This window comes from Megalobrama amblycephala, linkage group LG22 (assembly GCF_018812025.1).
Source record: "Megalobrama amblycephala isolate DHTTF-2021 linkage group LG22, ASM1881202v1, whole genome shotgun sequence".
NCBI lineage: Eukaryota > Metazoa > Chordata > Actinopteri > Cypriniformes > Xenocyprididae > Megalobrama > Megalobrama amblycephala.
This window is the reverse complement of record NC_063065.1, coordinates 21,566,531-21,590,597: the sequence shown is the minus strand read 5'-3', so window position 1 is coordinate 21,590,597 and position 24,067 is coordinate 21,566,531. Positions and strand designations below refer to the sequence as shown.

Sequence of the window (24,067 nt, the reverse complement as noted above, 5' to 3'; positions counted from 1 at the left end):
GACGTAAACTCCTGCCCTGCAGGATTATATCCACATTCTTTATTATCATCACAATAATCTGCAAAAACCTTAAAACCTTATCAGCAGTCCTTTCTTGCCCTAAACTAAAGCTATATATATATATATATATATATATATATATATGTGTGTGTGTGTGTGTGTGCGTGTGTGTTTTAAGGAAATTGTCATTATTATTTTTTCCACTGTGTGTGTGTATATATATATATATATACACACACACACACACACACACATATATACAGTATAATATATATATATATATATATATACATATATGTGTGTGTTATTATTATTATTATTATAGTGTTTTATTATGTTATTATATTATGTATATTATATTATGTTATTATAGTGACAATTTCCTTAACATGTTACTAGAATATATACAAAGATATGCTATAACTGTCTCTGAAATGTTCTTTATGAAAATAATGGAAGATTAAAACTCAACTTAAGTGCTTTTTCTTTGCAATACAGACACCATATTCCCTGAATAATCCTCTAATTACATGCTTTTTAAGCAATACAATTGCTAATCAGCTTGATGCATTTGAGAGGGTCTCCATCTATACAGCAAATTCTTCTTCAGTCAACATTTGTGTGAAAGGAAATACAGCATAGGCTGGTTAGAGAAGAAAAGGCCTCTCAATGGCCACTATTACAGCCTAATCAACAGAATGAGTTGATGAGTGGTCGCGATTTCAGCACACGCTCAAACAACTGCGAATACTCTGAATGCTTTGCCTCCCGTGGGGTTCTGCAGGCTGTGAGAGAACACAGAGGGTAAATAAGCAATGTTTCCCAACCCTTAAACATAATTGTGTTTATAATAACAACATTTGGTGAAAAGCTTATGTAGTGTAAGATGTTTATGATATTGTGACAAATCCTTTGTGATGATTTGATGGGATGGGTATGTTCATTTTGTCAATAAAAGTCATTGTGATATAAACATAATTGTATCGCATGTCAATTCATCCATGATTTTGTCTACCATTAGCAAGCCTACCTTCAAAGTGACTTGCAAAGTTTACTCTACCACGCTTGGAGTGGAACCACTGGTACAGCTCTACCCTAATCAGCTTTCTCAAAAAAGGCCTGTGATTTCAAAAGCTTAAGGAGAGACAGGCTGCCCCATACTCTGCCTTACACGGAGTGCACATGGGCCAGTTGGGGATAAAACCTACCTTTCTGAGACTATGCCATTCTGGTATGAGGAAATGTACAGCTTCCTGTTGTCTGTGGGCATCACGTCAACATAACCACCTGACCCATTGCTTAAGACGCCAGCATGGATTGCAGACCTACATATACTAGATTTCTGAAAAATAACGCATTGAAGTCTTTAGTTGGACAGCAATTTTGTGCTTTAAAGGGATAGTTCATCCAAAAATGAAAATTTTGCTATCATTTACATTTGTTCCAATTCATTTCAGTTGTTCCAAACCTCTATGAATTTCATTCTTCTGCTAAATACAAAAGAAGATATTTTGAAGAATGTTGGTAACCAAACAGTTGATGAGCCCCACTGACTTCCATAGTACAGTATTTATACTAAGGAAGTCAGAGGGACCCTGGGGCTGTTTGGTTACCCTTATTCTTTAAAATATCTTCCTTTGTATAGAAAGAAATAGAGGTTTGGAAAAACTTGAGGGTGAGTAAATGATGACAGAATTTTTTTGGGTGAACTATCCCTATTTAAGTTTGATTTTGCAAAATAAAAAAGCTTACATCTGAATAAATACTGGTGCCAATGACTCGAGAAAGGTGGGGATTTTCTTGCAGGCAGTTGCGAGGACAGTAAATCCTTTGGGGAAGACAAAACAGGTTGTAAAGTTTCATGTTTGAAACTGTAATAATAGCAGTTTCAAATGCTATTGGCAAGTTTAATTTCAAAACAGTCAAGATAAAACTTTTCAACTGGAGGTTTGGTTAATTACAGATTTTTACCTAGGACAGTGTCTTGCAGGCTTTTGGTAAGGGCACAGCACAGAAACTGTAGTCTCACATGTGATAACTTTTACTGCAAAGAAAAGGAAAGATTATGAAATTAATAGCAAAGGTACTTTATGTAACACTTTCAGGATGATACAAGACCCCCGTTTCGCATCGAGGTCCTGATCAATTATGTCAGGGTTTATTTTGAAATAATAACTGATTGGCTGTACATTATTATACATCTTACTCAGCTACTTAGCAAACACTCAGGCCCTAAAACTAACTTTTTGCCACACCTGCCAATAGCCGGTGACTTAAAAAAAATTACCATAAATATTTTTTACCAGCCATAAAACATATATTAATCCTTTTTAAAGTTACAAAAGTTATTCAGTCAAGAGCAATGAGTGTTCTTTGTCTTTTGTTGTCTGATTAACACTAAAAAAACAGACAGCAGCTAGAATATCAGGCTGCTGTCACTTTAAGAGCTAATGCACAGATCCAATATACTGTTACACATGAGTTTTCTTTCTCAACTCTTTACGTTCACTTAAGACATAACTGACTATGTTTACTAGGATACTTGCCAAGATGGACATTTTGACAATTCTGTTTGAAAATGTCTGTTCAAGTGCAAAAAGACTCTATTCAGTATTTGTGCACTGTTTGAGATGTGAATTTCTGGATGCATGCTTCGAAGTAACAAACTGAATTCTCTTTTGTGTCTTCTTGCACTTGAATATTTATATAATTGGCAAGACTTTCATGATGATACAGCACTGCCCCGTCAACTGTTTCAAGCATTGTTCACGTTCATGTTATCACTATCGCATTGCTAGAATTCATAAAAATGTTAGCGGTCAACTGGCGAATGACACCATTACATATACTTGCCAACACCAATTTTTACTTGCATTTGGTGCTTGGCGAGTGTTAATTTTAGGCCCTGCACTACTGTTCAAAAGATAATTTTTTTAGTTGTTAACACTTTTTAGGAATGGATGCATTGGATCCATTGATCAAAAGTGACAGTAAAGACATTTATAATGTCAAAAGAATATAAATGATTTCTATTTCAAATAAATGCTGTCCTTTTGAACTTTCTGTTCATCAAAGAATCCTAAAAAAAATGTAAAAATTTGAGAAAAAAAAAACATTGACAATAACAAGATTGCCTTGAGCACCAAATCAGCATATTAGAATTATTTCTGAAGGATCATGTGACACCGGAGACTGGAGTAATAACTGCTAAAAAAAAAAAAAAACCATTAAATCAAAACTAAGTACTGCAGTGTGTAGTAATATATTTAATATAGTTCTAATATATTTAATTAGAAAAACTGAAAAACTCATTTAAAACTTACTTGTCACTTTGGATACTGTGAAGGCATTGGCACTCTGGTACTTCCTGTAACATTTTCATTATGTTAGATGGAGTTGTTTCTATAATGCACATGAAAGTCAATCTTGAATAGATTGCTTACCCAAGGGACTGAAGTCCATTTTTGTATGATTTGATGAAGAAGTCCTTTCTGCCCTGTCTTGTGACATCCATCCAGCCTCCATCATTGTCAATGACACCATAATGAATGCCTGCACGGCAAATACTGGATTGCTGAGGGCGAAGATATTGTCAGCATGAAGTTTAGACTACACATGACATGATAAACTGAAAAAAAATCTTTATGCCACACTTACCATGTCATAATACACTGTTCCAACCACTTTCGCCATGCTGTCTAAACAACCAGCAGGACACTCGTACCTTTACAGAGGCCAAAAAATAATTTGGGGGTGGAATTGCAGAAATTAAAAGATAAAATTGGATACAGACCATCAAATGGAAAAACAATTTACAGAATTGTGGCTCATAGATAAGTATAGTCAAGAATGATTATTATTAGTGTCAACAAAAAGGCCTATACGACGTTTTAATTATTATTATTTTATCTCACCTATTACATGTGGTGCCTTTACACTGGTCTCTTAGCTTTGTGTCACATGTCACAATCTGTGCTGCACAAAGGAGGAAAGAAACACAGGTGGTTCATTTATGTTTAGACATGCTGTATAGTTTAGCAGCCCTGCAGAAATGCACAGCTCTGTTCCTGCAGTTCTGTAAAAGCAAGCTGTGGAATTCCAGCAGGAGCTCATGGTGGCCAACAGCAGGAGATCTCAGTTTTCAGTCCAAACCCCCTTTCAGCAAAGGAAGCAATTTAAAACCCACAAGTATTCATCATCCCCAAAGCAAACATACTCAGCAGGGAGATCACCATTATGAGAACAAAAACAAAAAAAACCCCTCCCTGCTGCACAAAGTGACTTGCAACATTAAATATACATTTGAAAATAAAAACAAAAAAAAAACTCATTGACAGATCCATGCCTGGTGAACATCAAAACAATCTGAGTCAAACAGAAATACGTTTAAGAGCCAGCAATATTTTGGCGCACACTTTCAGAAAATGTATTGTCTTTAGATGAAACAGAACTTTTATTTCTGAAAGTGGTTCCCCATGACTCTAAAAAGTATAATCAGTGAACCACAGCTTACACATCTGCTCTTTGCTCACAACTGCATTTGGGCGTCTGGTTGGACTTGGGGCCGGTAAACGGGGTCTAGGGCTATGAGGGGCCTCAGGATCTATAGAATTTCTTTCGTCTGTTTCCTCAGGTGGGCTTTGTCTATTTGTTCCATCACCTGAAAATGAAACGAAGACATGAGTCTTCCATTTTGCCTACATCAAGTTATGGTACATTTGAAAAATTGATCCTATTCATCAAGCAATCTATAAATGATTAAACACAATGTATACACAATACCATTCAAAAGTTTGGAGTTGGTGATGAACAACTTTTTTGTAACAATTTTAATGTTAACACATCTTACTGACCCTAAACTTTTGAACAGTAGTGTATGTATGGAAAAAGTTGGAAGCAACTGCAATATAAGCTCCAAACCTTTATAACAAAGGTTTTCTCTGCAAAATCCTCCATAGCTAGGTGGGCAGGCAGAGCAAGGGGTGCCATGTTTATATGGCGCATATCCCCACCAGTTACCCCTGCACAGAACAAAACACAGAGAAGAAGAGACAACACTGAGAAGCTATCCTAATACAAATGACAGAGAATGAATACAGTATTTAATAATAAATGAAGAATAATGAGTAAGAAACTCACTTTGGTGAGTAGTTGCACACAAGATAAACTGCTTTTGCCCAAATCTGGCCCCACACATTCATGTTGTAGCACACATTGATCGCACAGCCAATTCGACTACTAGTTGCCCAAACAAGCTGGAATAAGAAAGGAAGCAAAACAGTCAATCAATTATATCTGACTATAAGTAAGACCTGGAAAACAGTGCATGAGCCACATAAACTACCTTAATGGTGTTTTGCTCTATTTGGAGTTTAACAGACTTTAAGATCATGGTCGCTATTAATTGTTATTGTATGAAAAATAGTTGGGGTAATATTCTTCCTTTTGTGTTAATTACAGATTTTTCATTTTGGGTGAATTTTTACTTTAAATTAGACTTTAATTGTTTGTTAGTTTTGGTAGTGCTTAACTGTTCAGTAGTTGAAATTTTTTGTTGCCATTTGGCTGTGGCTCAGCTAAACTTTTGATGTTCTTGAGACCTCTTTGATATTGACTTTTGATATGCCACTTTAAAATTCACAGATACTACAACTGCCATATAACATCTAAGAACCATTGTCAAAGAGGCACAGAGATATTGGCACTCATGTTCACTGGTAGCAGACTAAAGCACATATTACATTGGTATTAAAATTAGGGCTGTCAATGTTAATGCGTTAATGCATGCGATTAATTAAAAATCCTTAACGCATTAAAATAATTTAACGCATGTTTAACACAAAAAAAATTACGGAAGCATGTGAAATTGCGTCATAACGTAATTTACGTCATGCAGTTAGATGATCTTGAAGTCCTTGCTGATTATATCAGAGATGGGAGAGAGAATTATTCATTCCGGTGTCTGTTTCGCTTTAAACACAAACTCTCTGTCATATTCTGTCATTGTATCTGAAGAGCGCATCGCACTGCTCCTGTCTGAACGGAATGTCGAAACATCCCACCGCTGATGATATGATTATGGATAAAGCAAACCAGCGTCTTGCTATAAAAGTTTTGATGGATGAGGATTGCAATCAAAATAAAGACGATTACGTTTTTTTTTTTTATGGGTGTTTTGGTGTAGCCTACATAAATGTATGAATTATATGAAATCATATAATTTGGTTATTTGCTGTCCTTTTTATGGAAAGACCTTACCTTGGAAAGAAATTTACCTTGAAAAAAGCTGAAAAAAAACAGTTTTGTGAAAATCACACTTTAATCTGATGGTTTACTTTGCTGGATATAGGCAATGATGGCAAAATGGATGTGTTAAACAAGATAAATGGTGTATGCTTAATTTTATGATAAGTGTGTGATTAATCGCAATTAAGGGTGCGCGATTAATCACGATTAAAAAAAAAAAAAAAAAAAGAATCTATTGACAGCCCTAATTAAAATTCTATCACTGCCTTCTCATAAATTTCAGAACTGTTTTCAGATCTGTCAAATCCATCAATGTGTTTGCACCTAAATACACATGTGATATACTTATGAGGTATGTTCCAGTAATTATATCTACCTGAGTGTAGTGGGTACAGACTGGACCATTACACCTAAAAGGACAGTGAGGGTTACATTCCTGGGGGTATGGGAATGAGTAGTCTTTGACCTCATCATACCAGGCTTGTACATGAGAAGTAGGTGGACGATACCTGGAGTGAACGTGAAAAAAAGCATCATTAATAGTAACTTAAAATTCATGCATTGTCTAATGAAGAATAAAACCAACAGTTTGACTATTGCAAGCATGTATACATAGTCATGCATAGCCAGGCCTTTGACAAAACATCATATGGTCTGGTGGTCCACAATGTACTCTAGCAAGGAACGGTCCACGTAGAACAGAAGATTGTTTAACTGACATTTACACTACCATTCAAGAGTTTGGGAACTATAAGATTTTTTAAAGTTTTTAAAAGAAACCATGGCTGCATTTATTTAATCAAAAATATAGTAAAACAGTTGTATTGAGAAATATTATTATAACATAAATGAACGGTTTCTATTGTAATATATTTTAAAATTTTCAGCATCATTACTCCAGTGTTTGGTGTCACGTGATTCTTCAGAAATCATTTTAATATGCTGATTTGGTGCTCAATAAACATTTATCATTAATATTACTATGTTGAAAACAGTTGAAAAAAATTAAATTGCTAGTAAGTGCCTTAAACAAAACTCTAAGTATCTTTCAAAGATCTGATGACAACTTCAAAAGTTCTTCAAAACTGCTAACTGTAACAAAATATTATGCAACACAAATATTTTCTACATTTACAATAATAACAAATGTTTCTTGAGCACCAAATTAGCATATTAAAATGATTTCTGCCGATCCAAAACTTTTAAATATTTGTGTTAGTGTATTAATAAAGCTGAATTATTCTAGCTGTATAGTAGTTCAGATATCACATGTTGTTTTAACACAGGTATAACATATGTTTTGACTATTATGCTCACATTGCTAAAGCAACAAAGCACAATCAAACCTTCCCCAGTGCACTCCTAGGTTCTGACCAATCTGAGGCAGCAGGCCAGCTGGGCCATGTTCCCACAGGCAGGTCTCTGCCCATTCCTCAGCGCTCCTCTCCAGTTCAGTGTCCCACACCTAAAAGAAATACAGAGACAGGGCTCAGATTCAAACGGAAATAGGTGGCAAGCAGAGCACTACAGAAACAAAGCTTTCTGTTTAATCTTTTGTATGTGTAGTTTTAATTATGACTTGGTTAAAAGGTTGTTAACAGAAAAAAGGATTTGGTCCAGTGAAATACTGCTAAAGTCAATGGCTGTTTTGGTCAATATGATAGTTTTTGCAGCTGAAGTTCACTTTAGCTGGCCTTCAAATCAATGAGTGCTGCAGGCTGTATAAAGAACCAGGTTTCTCTCTGGTCCACCTCTTGGTTTATTTTTCTTGTGCACTGATTCAAAAAGGCACAATAATTTTTTGGATACAGCAGTGGCTCTCAAAGTGTGGGGCGCGCCTGCCAGGGGGGTTGGGGCGCACAGGTACTGCAGGGGGTTTAAATGGAAAACTTTGAGAATTACTGGGATAAAGTAATGTTCTCCATATGTCTTTGTCTTCTGTATTTTCTACTCGTTGTTCCTAGTTCTGGTTGCATGCTACAACATTCAAGGCCACTCACAAATCTAATTGTTTTTTTCTGTCTATCTGACCCACATTTTGCTGTTTAATAAAAACATCTCATTATTCTGGAAAAGCAAAACGGCACTTTCACCTTGAATGGAAAGCATGCAAAACTCAAGGTTGGAGAGAAATTTGAACCAGAATTATGGCGGGAGTGACTGGGGAGTTATCTGCCCTGTCACTGCCCATTCATGTTACACTTTTTCCCAAAAGTCCCAAAGCACAGTCCAGCGGTAAATGTGGCCCAAAAAGGTCCCCAAAATAGCTGAAACAATTGCCTGAGACATTAATCCTTGAAGTGAGTACCTGCCAACAGGATGTCTGCTTGGTTTGCAAAGCCACCCATCAAAGTGGGCCTTTATACTGCAGAGTTAAAGGTATATTCTGCATTCAACACAAGAAGCTCAATCGAGAGCAACTTGTGTATAAGTTAAAGCTGGGGTATGTATTTTTTCAACTACTCTGTTTGGAAGTTAGTCGGGCCGACACCAACAACAAATTTCTAACCAATCAGCATTAGGGGGCGTATGACGGTCAAGGAGACAGAATGAGCAAGAGGGAGATTTGAAAGAAAAAAAAAACGTAGAAAGAGAAATGAGACACAATACAAAACAGCACAAAAGAACATCACTGGAATGAAGGTTTATGACTGGGCAAGCACTTTAAGACTTGCGTTAATATTAGAAAAGCTTTCCAGCGCAAGAGAGAGCTAAGCGGGAAGGCCTGAAAATAGACACAGAGTCTGCTTTGAATCCGCTTCACATGTGAGTAAAACTGTGTTTGAGTGTCATTGATTGTCTGGAGCTGCTGTGCTGTTGGCGATTAACAACAAACTCTTTGTTTGTATTTACAAACCCGATTCCAAAAAAGTTGGGACACTGCACAAATTGTGAATAAAAAAGAAATGCAATAATTTACAAATCTCATAAACTTATATTTTATTCACAATAGAATATAGATAACATATCAAATGTTGAAAGTGAGACATTTTAAAATGCATGCCAAATATTGGCTCATTTTGGATTTCATGAGAGCTACACATTCCAAAAAAGTTGGGACAGGTAGCAATAAGAGGCCGGAAAAGTTAAATGTGCATATAAGGAACAGCTGGAGGACCAATTTGCAACTTATTAGGTCATTTGGCAGCATGATTGGGTATAAAAAGAGCCTCTCAGAGTGGCAGTGTATCTCAGAAGTCAAGATGGGCAGAGGATCACCAATTCCCCCAATGCTGCGGCGAAAAATAGTGGTGCAATATCAGAAAGGAGTTTCTCAGAAAAAAATTGCAAAGAGTTTGAAGTTATCATCATCTACAGTGCATAATATCATCAAAAGATTCAGAGAATCTGGAACAATCTCTGTGCGTAAGGGTCAAGGCTGGAAAACCATACTGGATGTCCATGATCTTCGGGCCCTTAGACGGCACTGCATCATATACAGGAATGCTACTGTAATGGAAATCACAACATGGGCTCAGGAATACTTCCAGAAAACATTGTCGGTGAACACAATCCACCGTGAATCAAATTTTGAAGTACTTTTTGGAAAACTGGGACGCCATGTCATCCGGACTAAAGAGGACAAAGACAACCCAAGTTGTTATCAGCGCTCAATTCAGAAGCCTGCATCTCTGATGGTATGGGGTTGCATGAGTGCGTGTGGCATGGGCAGCTTACACATCTGGAAAGGCACCATCAATGCTGAAAGGTATATCCAAGTTCTAGAACAACATATGCTCCCATCCAGACGTTGTCTCTTTCAGGGAAGTCATTGCATTTTCCAACATAACAATGCCAAACCACATACTGCATCAATTACAACATCATGGCTGCGTAGAAGAAGGATCTGGCTACTGAAATGGCCAGGCTGCAGTCCAGATCTTTCACCCATAGAAAACATTTGGCGCATCATAAAGAGGAAGATGCGACAAAGAAGACCTAAGACAGTTGAGCAACTAGAAGCCTGTATTAGACAAGAATGGGACAACATTCCTATTCCTAAACTTGAGCAACTTGTCTCCTCAGTCCCCAGACGTTTGCAGACTGTTATAAAAAGAAGAGGGGATGCCACACAGTGGTAAATATGGCCTTGTCCCAACTTTTTTGAGATGTGTTGATGCCATGAAATTTAAAATCAACTTATTTTTCCCTTAAAATTATACATTTTCTAAGTTTAAACATTTGATATGTCATCTATGTTGTATTCTGAATAAAATATTGAAATTTGAAACTTCCACATCATTGCATTCTGTTTTTATTCACAATTTGCCAGTGTCCCAACTTTTTTGGAATCAGGTTTGTACTCTTGTGTATTGTACATTCATTTTTTGTGCTTCCATGTCATGCATTTATCAACTGCACTTTATTTTTTGTGAAGCATTTTGTTGCACGTTGTTGTGTCTTATTTCTCATTTCAGCTGTGATAAACAGACATCCACTCTTGTATTGCCTGTGTAACGGTGGCCAGATAGTGAGAGTTGTGCAGGTAAACCACTGCGCACTGACAACCACTAGAGAAAGCTGTGTTTAGCATCATTGTTAAAACTTTACAAGGAAAAGGTTAATAATAACATAATAATCTTTATCTAGCACCTTTTATACAAAAATTTGGCTCCATTCACTTCCATTGTAAGTACCCTTAACACTTTATTTTAAGGTAACATAGTTACATGTTACATGTAGTCACTATAGAAATAACAGAAAATTATGCATTATTACAATGAACCCTAAACCAAATCCCAATCCTAGCCATAACCCTATAGTAAGTACATGTAGTTAATTAATATGACTCGGTACTTATTTGTGTAATTACACTGTAACAGTGTCATCTTATAGGGTTAGTTCACCAAAAATGAAAATTCTGTCATTAATTACTCACCCTCATGTCATTCCAAACTCATAAGACCTTCGTTCATCTTCGGAACACAAATTAAGGAATTTTTGGTGAAATCCGAGAGCATTCTGATCCCCCTTTGACAGCAATGCAACTACCACTTTCAAGGCCAAGAAAGGTAGTAAAGACATTGTTAAAATATTCCATGTGACTACAGTGTATTTTATGAAGTGACAAGAGTACTTTTTGTTTGCAAAAAAAAAAAAAAAAAAAACTGCTGTTCACATGAGCACCATGACGCATGCATGTGATGCTGACGCAGGAGCCGGCCAATATATTCTGACATAGAACCTGGAAGCGCTGCACTGTGTTTACAATATGAAAAAGCATTTGAGACTGACATGGAAGAGAAGAAATTGTTGAATAATGTCATCATTCTTGATTTTATTTTGTTTTGTTTGCACACAAAAAGTATTATCATCGCTTCATAAAATTAAGGTTGAACCACTGTAGTCACATGGACCTTTTTAACAATGTCTTTACTACCTTTCTGGACCTTGAAAATGGTAATTGCGTTGCTTTCTATGGGGAATCAGAAAGCTCTCATCCAAAACCGAATGCCAGCTAGTACTGTATTTCTAGCAATGAATGGTCTATCCTTCAAAACCTGTAAACTGAAAAAAGGGTAAACTGATTCTATTTACACAGCGTTCTCGGTAGGGGAGGCCCCAAAGAATCCGACCGCACTTAGACAGGACCAGTAAAGGAAAACACGTCCAGTCAGTGCAGACACTCATACTCTTTCACACACCATTGTTTACTTCATTTGACACCTCATCAGCTGCATGTTTTTTGTCATTTGGTCACATTCCAAGAAAGTGAAAAATTTCCACCGTCCCTCAGGAACTAATTTTTTCTGTTAAGTGGCAAAAGAGCCACAGTGAAAGGAACGTAGAGTCAATGTATCTGCTGTACAACGTGTGTGTGGGAATATGAGTGTGTTCTTGTTGAAATGAGGGTCTGTTGATTGCTTGATTTCCCTGCTGCAGTCTGGAATTCTGCTGTTTTGCCTAGAATTCAGAACCGGTTATTGTAAGAGGCTGTAGAGGGCTGGAGCAGCGCATCATCACATTCCATGTCTCCACATCCATCACACCTGTCGCATTACTCTCACTCTGCTGAGCTGCCCAAACTCCACTCCCGACGCCCAGTTAACAATCCCGGCAAGGCGTCTCTCAAACTATTGCCTGTCTTTCTGAAAAGCTGTAATATAAATGGGGTCTTACAGTTCGAGATGGCCATGCACCTATTTCTCTATTTATCTATTTTCTGAAGTAAAGGTCTAAGCTGGGTTAGTCTCATGGTACTGTTTCGTTTAGTATGCAAGGAAACCCAGCTTTAAATTCTATCCTAATTTTAGCTTGGTTCTTTACACTTAAGGTTTTTTTTATGTTTCAGAAAGAAGTCTCTTAATCTCACCAAGGTTGCATTTATTTGATAAAAAAAAAAACAACAACAACAACAACAACAACAACAAGAAAAACATCAATATTGTTCAATATTATTACAATTTAAAATAACTGTTTTATAATTGAATATAAATTATTGAAGTTTATATATATATATATATATATATATATATATATATATATATATATATATATTCCTGTAATAGCAATGTAAAACCATTACTCCAGTTTTCAGTGTCACATGATCCTTCAAAAATCGTTCTATGATCATATTTATTATTATTAATGTTGAAAACAGTTTTTGCTTCTTAATATTTCATTTTATTTTGTTTTATTTTTGTGCAAATCATGATACACTGCCATTCATAAGTTTAAGTAAGATTAAAAAAAGAAGATAGTAATCATTTTATTCAGCAAAAGCACATTAAATTGATCAAAAAATAGTAACAGTAAAGACATTTATGAAATATATTAATAAATGTTACAAAAAAGTTCTACTTAAAATAAATGCTGTTATTTTTTAACTTTATTCATCAAAGAATCCTGAAAAAATAAAATAAAATCAGTTTCCACAAAAATATTAAGCAGCACAACTGTTTTCAACGTCGATAATAATAATACATTTTTCTTAAAGCATTAAATCAGCATTTAATTATGCTGAAAATTCAGCTTTGCCATCGCAGGAATAAATTACATTTTAAAATATATTACAATATAAACCAGTTAATTTAAATTGTAATAATATTTCACAGTATTATTGTTTTTACTGTATTATTATTATTATTATTATTAGTTGATCAGATAAATGCAATCTTGGTGAGCATGAGATTACTTAAATTAAAAAAAATTAAAAATTTAATGATTCCAAACTTTTGACCAGTATTGTTAAACAGAGTAAATTTAGACACACCATAAAGGGATAGTTCCTCCAAACATGAAAATTCTGTCTTTTTTTTTTTTTCTTCATCTGGGGACACAAAAGCAGATATTTTGAAGAATGTGCCAACAACATAAGGATGTACATGATGACAAATTGCTTATTTTTGAATGAACTATGACTATTCTTTTAATACCTCAAGGGAGTTGTAATGTTTCATGCTAAGCCAGTCTGAGGAAGCATAAGGAAACACTGCTTCTGAAACAATATTTAACTGCATTTGTTTTACAACACTACAGATACTGACATTCTGCTGGTTTATATCCATGAGTCAACATTCTGCTGAAGGGTTATTTGTCAGTTTCACAGACAGACCGGAAGAACAATGGGAATAATAATTTATCTTCCATCTAGGCAATGATCCTTCAGACAAAACAAAATATATGTGCTTTACATGCAGACTAAAGTAAGGTTGGTGGTGAGTGTGTGCAAGTGTGTGGTCCACTTTTAAACAGCTCATTGAAAACTGGCAGTGCTTCAGCAAAGACATCAAAAAGTAATTATGCCACTATCAAACATTAGACAAAGCAATAAGTTCAGTCAAGCTGTACTAATGTTTCAATGTTCTTATTATTTTGTTACCTTACTTCTATTCTGCATTGACACCAATCCCCCCCCCCCCCCATTTAACCCTCCTGGAGTCCCACTATTCTCTTTGCAAACAAAGACCAGGTACTTAAAGGGATAGTTCACCCAAAAATGAAACTGTACTCACCCTCAACAGATTCTAAAGTTGCAGTAATATTCTTCAAAATATCTTCTTTTGTGTTCAACAGCGCAAAGAAACTTGAAACAACTTGAGGGTAAGTAAATGATGAAAATTGTTTATTTTTGAGTGAACTATCCCTTTAAGCATTGTTTTTTTTTTCAAATCCTTTCCCAAAAAAGCAGATAGAATTTGTGTTATTTGCCATATTTTATTATTTGTAGTAGAGTAGAGACATTTTACCATGTATTCCATATTTGAAGCCTGTGGGTAGACCTGCCCCCTAAGTTTGTTGTGAAGGTCCAGGATGGCCTGCATGTCACTGGCAGTGATGGCCCTCTTGCCTCGCTGTCTCTCCACCATCCAGTCTCTGTCATCATCCAGGTACTTATCCAAGAGAATGCCAAGATCCGTGGCATTAAACAGCACCATGGCAAACACACCCCGGGTCACCAGCATGAGAGAAAGGCCCCTCAGTAATGCAGAAGTTAAGTGACCCATGGTGGATGAGTTCTGATGATGACGTGATGATGACGTCTGAGGGTCTGAGGGTAACTGCTGAGAAGAGGAAGAGCTTTCAGGTAATAATGCTGAGAAATAAAAAGAAAGAGATAGGGAAGGGCCTGCTGTGGATGATGACAAAAACATTTCTAAAAATTCAACCAAGCTTTTGTTTACATATTCAACATCAGTATGAGGATGCTACAAGGAACACCATTTTGCATGTTTTACAAAGAGCACTTTTTGCGTTTAAAACTATTAAAGAAAAGGCTGATTAAACTTTTCAAAGAACTGAATCAGTTCATAACTTATTTTACATCATCATTTATTTTTAAGGCTGTTGTATTTGTATGTATTCACGTTCAGTTTGTTGCAGCCACGATTCAGTTAATAAAAGTAGTATAAAGTTTAAATCAAACCTAAAGATTTGACTTCATGTTAAATACAAAAAAATAATTTACATCTCGTCTGCAAACGTTTGTTAATGTTTCGTATGTTCTGTAAAAATGCATATCCAGTACCTTTTATTTGTAATATTTCTGATATTTTAAAGCAACTTACTTTTCGTCGAGTTGTTGATTCGCTTATCGATTCAGTCCGCGTGAACGAATGGTTCAGATCGGTTCACTGAATCGGTTCACCTGAGTCATTGAAATGATTCGACCGGTTTGTTCACGCTGCTAAGTGTCAAACGGAATGCACCGGAATGAAACTGAACGCTTTAGAAAAGATTGAAAACTATGTTTAATTTAAAGATATAGATTTCTGTCTGACGTAGCAAATAAAATAGCGACAAAAACGCGCGTTATAAGATGCACATAGAACAACAAACACAAACCTATAGGCTATACAAAATATAAAATAGTCAACTCTTTTGCAGCTGCATAAAGTAAATTAAGACATAACAGTAGCTATATGTATTTATAGTCTTTGATAAAACTTGACACGGTCAGACAACAATAATAAAGCAACCATTAATTAGACTTCGAACCAAGTGTTTTCGTGGAAGATATTTGAAGCTGATTACCTGAGGTACAGCGAATAAACGTTCACTCAGCTTTTCTGTAGACTTGCTGTAAGTTTCAGCCGGCTTATGAGAACTGCTAGTCTTGTGACAGTAATGTTTTGCGAATGCTCATCCATAGATCCCAAAGCATCTGTAAGCATGCTCATAAATGCAATTTCACGATCATCAATGTGCAGGGGAGACTCGGTTCCCCTATGTGGGACAGACTACAACATCTCTTTAAATCCAAACTCAACTTCTTTGACGCAGTTTCGAATTTCTTTGCAAACCACGCCTCCCATGTTTCAGTCAAACCACCCGTTTAACCTGGATTCAAAGGAATATTATTTACAAACGGTGTAAACAAATTCTTGTGTGGGAGAGACTAATCAAAAAATGTATCTTATATTTTGCACCGTCCGTATTGTTATCCAGTTAAGCATGGACTTTAAGTGGCATGAATTCAACAAGCTGCTAGAAACATTCCTGACAATGTTGACATGATGGCATCATGCATTTTTGTATCCCAAAATGACTTGTTGGATTGAAGTCTAGAAGCCATTTGAGTCCAAACTCATACTAGGAAACATTGTCTAGTTTTCAGCAGGTGCCTATAGCCTGGAATGGTACCTGGGTTTAGGAACCTGGAAAGAAATGGTCTTCTGCTGCCATGTTCGATGTGTGGTCTGAGATGTTCTTTACCACAGCAGATATTTCACACACTGCTGTCTTTCTATCAGATTGCACCAGCCTGGGGTGCGTTTCCCGAAAGCATCGTTAGTCAACTATGGTTGTAAGTCCCAACTCTACTGGTACTTGCGAGTTCGCTTTGGGAAACGCACGCCTGGTCATTCTCACCTCTCTCATTAATAAAGCATATCCTCCAACCCTCCCACAAAATGCCACTTACTAGTTGTTATTTTGTGTCTGCACTGTCCTCTATAGAGTCTGTTGTGCATGAAAATCCCAGAAGATCAGCAGTATACTCAACCATGTGTGGCACTATAAATCATTCAGCAGTTAAAGTCATAGATACATTTATTTTTATACATTTATGTACACTCTAGGACAAAAAAAAAAAAAAAAAAAAAAAAAATCGGCCAAGCCAAAAATGGCAAAATATTTAGTGATCTTCTAATGGTCTCAACCATTTTAATCACAAATCACTGGTCAGGAAATTAGAAAGAATTGCACAGATAAAGTAACTTAGCATGGAATAGCATTCCCCTTTGTTTTTACACTGTGTGGGTAAACTTGCAGACAGCTTTTTACAGGAAGAACTCAATGTTGATGGCTTCAAACAGTTCATAGCTGAAAATGTGAGACCAAATATTCACTATAGGGTTAAAATCTGGACTCTGACCAGGCAAAAACCTGAGCCTGATGAACTTGTTCTCAAGCCACTTCTTGGTTGTCTTTCCAATTTGGGCATAATCTTGTTGAAAAATTACATCTGATCATTTCTCTTTAGATAACATCTTTTCAATTGTGGGAAGCAAGCCATTTTGCAACATTCTCCTGTTCTCCAAAGCATTAAATGGCTTTTCACAGTGAAGCAGCTCACACATACCAGCAACTAAAAAGGCTCCCCACACCATGACACCTCTTCATCCATGCTTTACAGTCTGGAGCATCACCATGCAACTCGTGTTTCACTGTGATTCATCACTCCACACAACTTCCCATATTCTGCCAAAAACTTCTGAGACAATGGCTTCTTAAAGGGTTTGTTCACCCAAAAATGAAAATTCTGTCATTAATTACTCACCCTCATGTCGTTCCACACCCGTAAGACCTTCGTTCATCTTCGGTACACAAATTAAGATATTTTTGATAAAATCTGATGGCTCAGTGAGGCCTGCATCGACAGCAAGATAATTAACACTTTCAGATACCCAGAAAGCTACTAAAGACATATTTAAAACAGTTCATGTAAGTACAGTGGTTCAACCTTAATGTTATGACGAGAATACTTTTTGTGCACCAAAAAAACAAAATAACGACTTAATTCAACAATATCTAGTGATGGATGATTTCAAAACACTGCTTCATGAAGCTTTGAAGCTTTATGAATCTTTTGTTTCAAATCAGTGGTTCAGAGCGTGTATCAAACTGCCAAAGTCACACCCCCATTGGAAACCATTGGAATTTCAAAACACTTATGACTTAACGAAGCCTCGTTTACTGAAATCACATGACTTTGGAAGTTTGATACACGCTCTGAACCGATGCGAAACAAAAGATTTGTAATGCATCGAAGCTTCATGAAGCAGTGTTAATTATCTTGCTGTCAATGGAGGCCTCACTGAGCCATTGGATTTTATCAAAAATGTCTTCATTTGTGTGTCGGAAGATAAACAAAGGTCTTACAGGTGTGGAACGACATGAGGGTGAGTAATTAATGACAGAATTTTCATTTATGGGTGAACTAACCCTTTAAGTGCATTTGCTTAAATTTTGCTAATTAATTTGTGGTTAAGATAATTAAAAGCTTAGTGTTTAGCCATTTTGGGCATGGCTTTTTTTCGCCCAGGAGCATATTTCATTTAAGACATAAAATCAAGAAGATTATGCAATAGGTCACTAATCAAATAAGCAAATTTGTGACACTGACCATATGAACTCCTTTGCACAGAAAGTTACATTTTCTTGCTTCTATTTGGATTCCATAATAATGCTGAAAAGCATGATCATCACGTCTTGAACAAACTTAGAGATAAATTCATGTTCATTTTAATTTATCTTTTACCTCAAAAACCCTTGCATCTCATTTAGAGCTTTGGGCCAAACTGCATTTAAAAAATAAACAAGAAATATAATTATCTGCTACATACAGGAGTTTTCATAACACTACCATCATTATTTGACCTAACCAACACTGCCATTTATATTTAGATATTTGGCAAATGAACTTGCCAGAATATGAATTTTCCCTATATGTTATATATTGCAGAGCTCACACTGTATTTATCTTAATACAAATCACTGTTCTATCTGGTACATTTGAACTCAATCCAGTTTTATTGCTGACTCTCAAATTTATATTTAGCATCTCTGTCCTGTCCAAACCAGAAGCTGAGGTTTTTGGAGTACAGCTTTACTTTGCACTTAATGTTATAATGAGCCTCTACAGCATGACCTACCACATCTGAAACAGCAATGAACCAGAGTTTGCGGCTGGTTGTGTAGGTCAGTGGCGTGGGGCCGTGACCGCAGACATCAGAATGGATAACTGTGTGAAGAGACCAAGACTGTCCACAACTGAAATAGAAATGCCAAGGTGCTTTGAGTGCCAGCGAGAGCCCGCCACAAAACACTACAATAATTCATTAGCCACAGTATAGAGTGATGGCTGCTCTACGCGTAACAAATACACAGGCTGCATGAATTTAGAAAATAAGCATGGCAGTTCAGTAGAACCAGACTGCTGGTTTGGTTGAAGTCTGTTTGCACTTTTTTCTTATTTGGCTCCCTCTGTTGGCTAGCCAAATCCCCCCTTCCTTCCCAAGTGTACATGTGCTGTAAGGCTGATGAGAGACAAGTTTTTAAGTTAGTGTCCTGTCTATATTTACTTCCCAATAAACTGGATGAACCCATACTGTAAACACAAGACCAGAAACTGCTCAATATCTCCCTCTACCGTTTTTTAGGTGGAATTATACCTACACACAGCGGGTTCTGTTGTTACTTCTATCATGTACCAGTGTATCACCATATTTTTTATGGATTGATACATTTACAACCATTTACTTATCTGTCACAAAATTTACATACTATTTCCAAATTATACAATGCATACTTTGCTACAGTATGTAATGTGCAGTCCTAAGTATATAAAAGAAGTGCTGTACAGGGTTTCAGCAAGTGTTAGGATTTTTTTTTTAATTTAAAAATCTTTTTTAATAGTAGTAACAATTTACATAATTTGTCACAATTTATAACCATGGGCAAAATGTATTGGCAGTAACAAATTGTGTTTTGCAAAATCTGCTGCTTCAGTTGCTGTATGTTGATTCACATTGTTTCAAGATTGAGCAGAATGATCAAATGCATTTTAAAGTCTCCATTAAATCAAAATGTAAGTTTTTTGGCTTTTAGTATGGATATGTTAGCCTTAAGATTATCTATAAGCTAGTGTGCTCCAAAACAATGACAAAATTTGCATTTAGAAGATAATAGGTATGTAATGATGTAATCGATACCATCTTTATTTGAAGCATCAAGTTACTTTCAAAAGGTGATTTACTCTATTTTGATCGTTACCGTAGACATCAGTGTTTATATCCAAACTATAAACTTATATCCCAGTACTTCTGTGATAATTTGAATTATTTTAAGACAGAAATAATTACTGCGTGGTTGAAAAGACTGTTTATGAAATTGTTTCATACCTATACATGACAACTGCTCTCTCTGGGTCAAAGACAGTGCAAACGCAGATTTGAATGTTAGCTGTGATCATACTTGTTAAAGATTTATTATACATAGCAAAATCGTTGTCATTTAGGAAAACGCGATCTTTCAACGATTAATTGCACAGCTCTACTGCAATGAATAAAGAATGGTATCAACACGTCCTGCAAGGGCAACTTATCCCAATGACCTAAGAGCAATTTGGAGATGATTTATGCATTTTCCAACATGATTTTCACCATGTCATAAAGCAAGAGTGATAATAAAGTGGCTCGCAGATCATTACATTGAAATTTTGGATATGTGGCCATGCAACTAGAGAACCTGTGGTCAGTCCTGAAAAGGCGAGTGGACAAGCAGGAGTCCACAAATTGTGATCAACTCTGAGCAGTAATGCGGTAAAAATGGATCACCATCAGTCAGGATTGGGCCCAGAAGCTGATATCCAGCATGCCAGAGCAAGTTGCAGAGGTTATGAAGAAGGGTCAAAGCTGTAAACACTGACTCTTTGCATTTATTGGATATTTTAGCCAATAAATGCCTTTGAAACTTATGAAATGCTTAACTAAAGTTTTTCCAGTATACCACAGAAACATGCGAACAAATAATCTACAATAACTGAAGCAGCAAACATTGCGAAACACAAAATTTATGTCACTGCCAATACTTTTGGCCACGGCTGTACATAATTTTCCAAAATTCAATATGCATATTTAATTACCATTGTTACAGTAAGTACTGCAACACAGGGTTTCAACTGCTAAATTAGTTCTTGGATGGTTGGAAAGAGTAAATGTTTTTTAAATTAGCTTTTTAATGGATATGTGATGAATCACCAGAAGATGGCAATCTTGCCTAATTTTTGTCCTAATGCAGCTCCACTCTGCTAATAATCATGCAATAACTTTTGACATAAAAATCTGGCACATCACATTTTAATGCAGCAGATTTAATGTGCTCTAGGGATACAACGAGGCAGCAATAAAATTTATTAATAAAAACAGTCAATGAATTTGATGACTGATCAGTCAGGTCTGCACTATGTGGGCAAAAGAAGAAAAAAAATATTAGAAAGCACTATTCAAAAAAGAAAGAAAAAGGAAAGTACCTAATTTGGTGTCTCTGATATTTTTTGCTGAATCTGCATCTGAATAAGTGTTCATTCCAACCAGCACAGGTAACGATTTCTTACAAGGAAAGCACTGGAAATCTTTCTGAACGGTTGGGAGGGCACATGGAACAAGGACCGCCTTATTTATATTTTTATAGAGCACGTCCTACACTGACAGAACGGCAGTTTCTTTCAGTTTTTCCCTCTCTGTTTAGCCTAAAACACTTATGTACATCCAGCTTGAAATGTTGATTACAAACACAGAGTTTTACGGGGGTTTTTTAGATTTTCCGTCACAGTGTTCTCTATACATTTATGATTTTTTGCAGCCTTTAGGCTGCTGCCTATAATGAGCTGGATCATTCACTAGAAACCGAAAGTAACTCACTCCCGCTAAACATTTACTCTTTATATTCTTGTGCCCGGGAACAATACAACTCATCACCATTATGACTAAAAGTTTGCTAATAAGTATTTCCTACCAAAGCAATGCACAGAAGGAAGTATTTGACTCTGGTAATCGTATCCAAAGCAGACTGGTGGGAGTGGCCTTGGACTGCAACAAGCGCATTATGAGTGTTGAAGTTTTCCTACCTTTTTGGCAAAAGGGAAGACAACAGTCTTTTTTTTTCTCTGTTTTGTCTATTTAGATAGTGCCGATTTCAATTTTTTTTCACCTTTCTACTGTATAGGCAGCCAAGTTTTATTGAAGGCCCATTTTGCCTTTAAAATCAGCTTCCTATTGGGACAAAACTCATTGTAGGCTAATGCCTTAAAGTTGATATGTTGAGAACTGGTTGTCAGACATGAACTAAATAAACACTTTGAAATTCCCTTTGACATGACATATACTTTTTACAAGTTTGGGTTTAGAAAATTTTTTTTTTTTAAAGAAATGTATACTTTTATTCAGCAAAGATGCATTAAATGGATAAAAAAATGACAGTAAACAAATTTATAATGTTAAAGAAGATTTCTGTTTCAAACAAGTTTGTGTTTAAAATCTTGGGATAAGAAATGGTTCATGAATGAAAAATATTATTTTTTATTTTATTGTGAGTAACAAATGCATGGCACAGCTGGTCATGTGACCGACATTAAGGTACAAACCTTGATGAAGCGACTGCGACTTCTGACCCAAAGAAGACCCATGCGGACTGGGAGGAGTCGAGTGTGTCCCTGAATAATATTGGATATTGCTCCGATGTCTGACACAGTCACCCCAGAGATGAAAAACAAAATACACTGTTATCAGTCCACTAAATTAATTTATGTTCAAAATTAATTTTGTAAATGTGTTAATTTTATTAGAAAGTCTTGATTTCCTAAAGAGTCCCACAAAGAGCAAGACTTCTTGATTCTGTAAATGACAATGCAAAGTCTTAGACCCTAATTACATTTAACTATGCCAGCAAAATGTTGAAATACCAAAATAACCCGTTCATGGGTTTATTAAAACACTTCTGAAACTGCAAAGTATTTCAGTTAAACAACAATTAAAATTAATTTATGACCATATAATTAATGACTGTTACAGAAATCAAGAATTTCTTGCTTATCATAAAATATTTGCAGCATCATTGAATTAATTTAGAGGCACAGAGCCAGTATCAGTGAAATGAATGAAGAAGCAGTGCCATTAAAGGCTGATAGAGGACTTGCTCCATAGGTCACAAAAGCAGAATGTCAATAGCCAAATGGTTTTCATTCATGATTAACATCCCAGCCTATCACATGAAATCAAACCATTTCTTTAAAAGAATTTCTGCCTGCAAAATATAAAGTATAGCCTATAAAATATTAAAAACAACAAAAGATATAAGTCAAAAGTCCTAACAACCAAAATCTCATAAGGCATATACTGTTTAAAAACTTTTTTCGTCTATGGGAATTGTGTTGTGTAAAACTGTTGGATACTGGATTCAGCCTTCAAAAGACAAGATCATCTATTTTCATAGGTCATAGATCATCTAACAGACAGAGAGAAAGACAACAGACAACTACAATGAGGGCCAACAATGAAAATGCCGCTTCATTTTTGAGCAACTCATGGATTTCTTCAGGACTCAAACAGCAAATATTATATTTTTTTAGACTGACCACAAAAATATGTCAACAGAGTGAAGCTGCCATGGAGAATGGTGTGCAGGGGTCAAGTTTTGCCTAAATTGCGGGGGAAACACTGTTTAAAATACATTTGAATAATGTTATATAATAGTTTTACAAAGGAAACTTAATGTTTACTTAAGTAGGTATACTCAGGTTGTTTTTTTAGGTTGTTTTTAGGTATCTGCTAATACATTATTATTATTTTTGCAATGTATAAAGCTAGAAGATCATAGACTGTAAAAAAGGAAATAATATAAGATTTCTTTCTCTGCCAAAAACAAACAAAACATCTGTTTGTTTTTGAATATCATCTATATAAGCTCACGTGACATTGCTGTGGTGAATTGGCCACTCATGAGTTTGTATTATTTGCATGCGTTTTAAAGCCATATCAATTCAAACTTCTAATGTATAGTGAAAAAATGCAAAAATAGTGTTGGTAGCACATCCTAGGCTGCATTTCTCAAAAGCATTGAGCTAAATTGATCGTACAGACGACGTCTTTTTATGGAAAACACAGCCCTATTCTGTTATGAGAATCAAAAACAGAAAATTACTCACTGCTCTTGTCTGAATACCTTTAGCACCAATTTCTTGCCCAAATATTCTCTAGCAAGGAGAAAATCATAGAGGACCATATACAGCCAGCGCACTCAGGGGAGGAGCTAATGGTTTCTGTCACCAGTTATGGGCGGGGCCTGTTTCCATGTGACGTCACAGCAGAAAAACATTATA

General features: G+C 36.0%; 1 protein-coding gene across 9 annotated transcripts; it reads right to left on the bottom strand.

Moving 5' to 3' along the window:
* Nucleotides 1-309: 309 nt before the first annotated feature.
* On the bottom strand, nucleotides 310-24,045 carry crispld1a (cysteine-rich secretory protein LCCL domain containing 1a). 9 transcript variants are annotated; one of them, XM_048175354.1, is made up of 17 exons: nucleotides 23,894-24,022; nucleotides 22,334-22,431; nucleotides 18,843-18,960; nucleotides 14,436-14,750; nucleotides 7,593-7,711; nucleotides 6,623-6,755; nucleotides 5,140-5,255; nucleotides 4,921-5,021; nucleotides 4,514-4,660; nucleotides 3,915-3,975; nucleotides 3,658-3,724; nucleotides 3,444-3,574; nucleotides 3,324-3,367; nucleotides 1,972-2,044; nucleotides 1,753-1,828; nucleotides 1,209-1,342; nucleotides 310-785 (listed from the first exon to the last, which is right to left on the bottom strand). In XM_048175354.1, exons 4-17 carry the CDS (start codon nucleotides 14,691-14,693, stop codon nucleotides 734-736), a joined length of 1,512 nt encoding a protein of 503 aa, XP_048031311.1. In that variant the 5' UTR covers nucleotides 14,694-14,750; nucleotides 18,843-18,960; nucleotides 22,334-22,431; nucleotides 23,894-24,022; the 3' UTR covers nucleotides 310-733. The 9 variants fall into 9 exon arrangements, 8 of the variants coding, with proteins under 8 accessions (XP_048031311.1, XP_048031308.1, XP_048031309.1 ...); XM_048175351.1 differs by lacking the exon at nucleotides 18,843-18,960 and having other exon boundaries at nucleotides 23,894-24,045; XM_048175352.1 differs by lacking the exon at nucleotides 18,843-18,960 and having other exon boundaries at nucleotides 14,436-14,747; nucleotides 23,894-24,045.
* Between the last annotated feature and the right edge of the window lie 22 nt (nucleotides 24,046-24,067).

What these genes read in the sequence shown, in the direction of transcription:
- crispld1a (XM_048175351.1), bottom strand. Translation starts at nt 22,375, where the DNA reads ATGGGTCTTCTTTGGGTCAGAAGTCGCAGTCGCTTCATCAAG. An exon ending in CACAGTATCCAAAGTGACAA is followed by an intron (nt 2,045 to 3,323) that starts GTAAGTTTTAAA and finishes TTTTCTTTGCAG; the next exon opens with TAAAAGTTATCACATGTGAG. An exon ending in CCTGCAAGACACTGTCCTAG is followed by an intron (nt 1,829 to 1,971) that starts GTAAAAATCTGT and finishes TCTTCCCCAAAG; the next exon opens with GATTTACTGTCCTCGCAACT.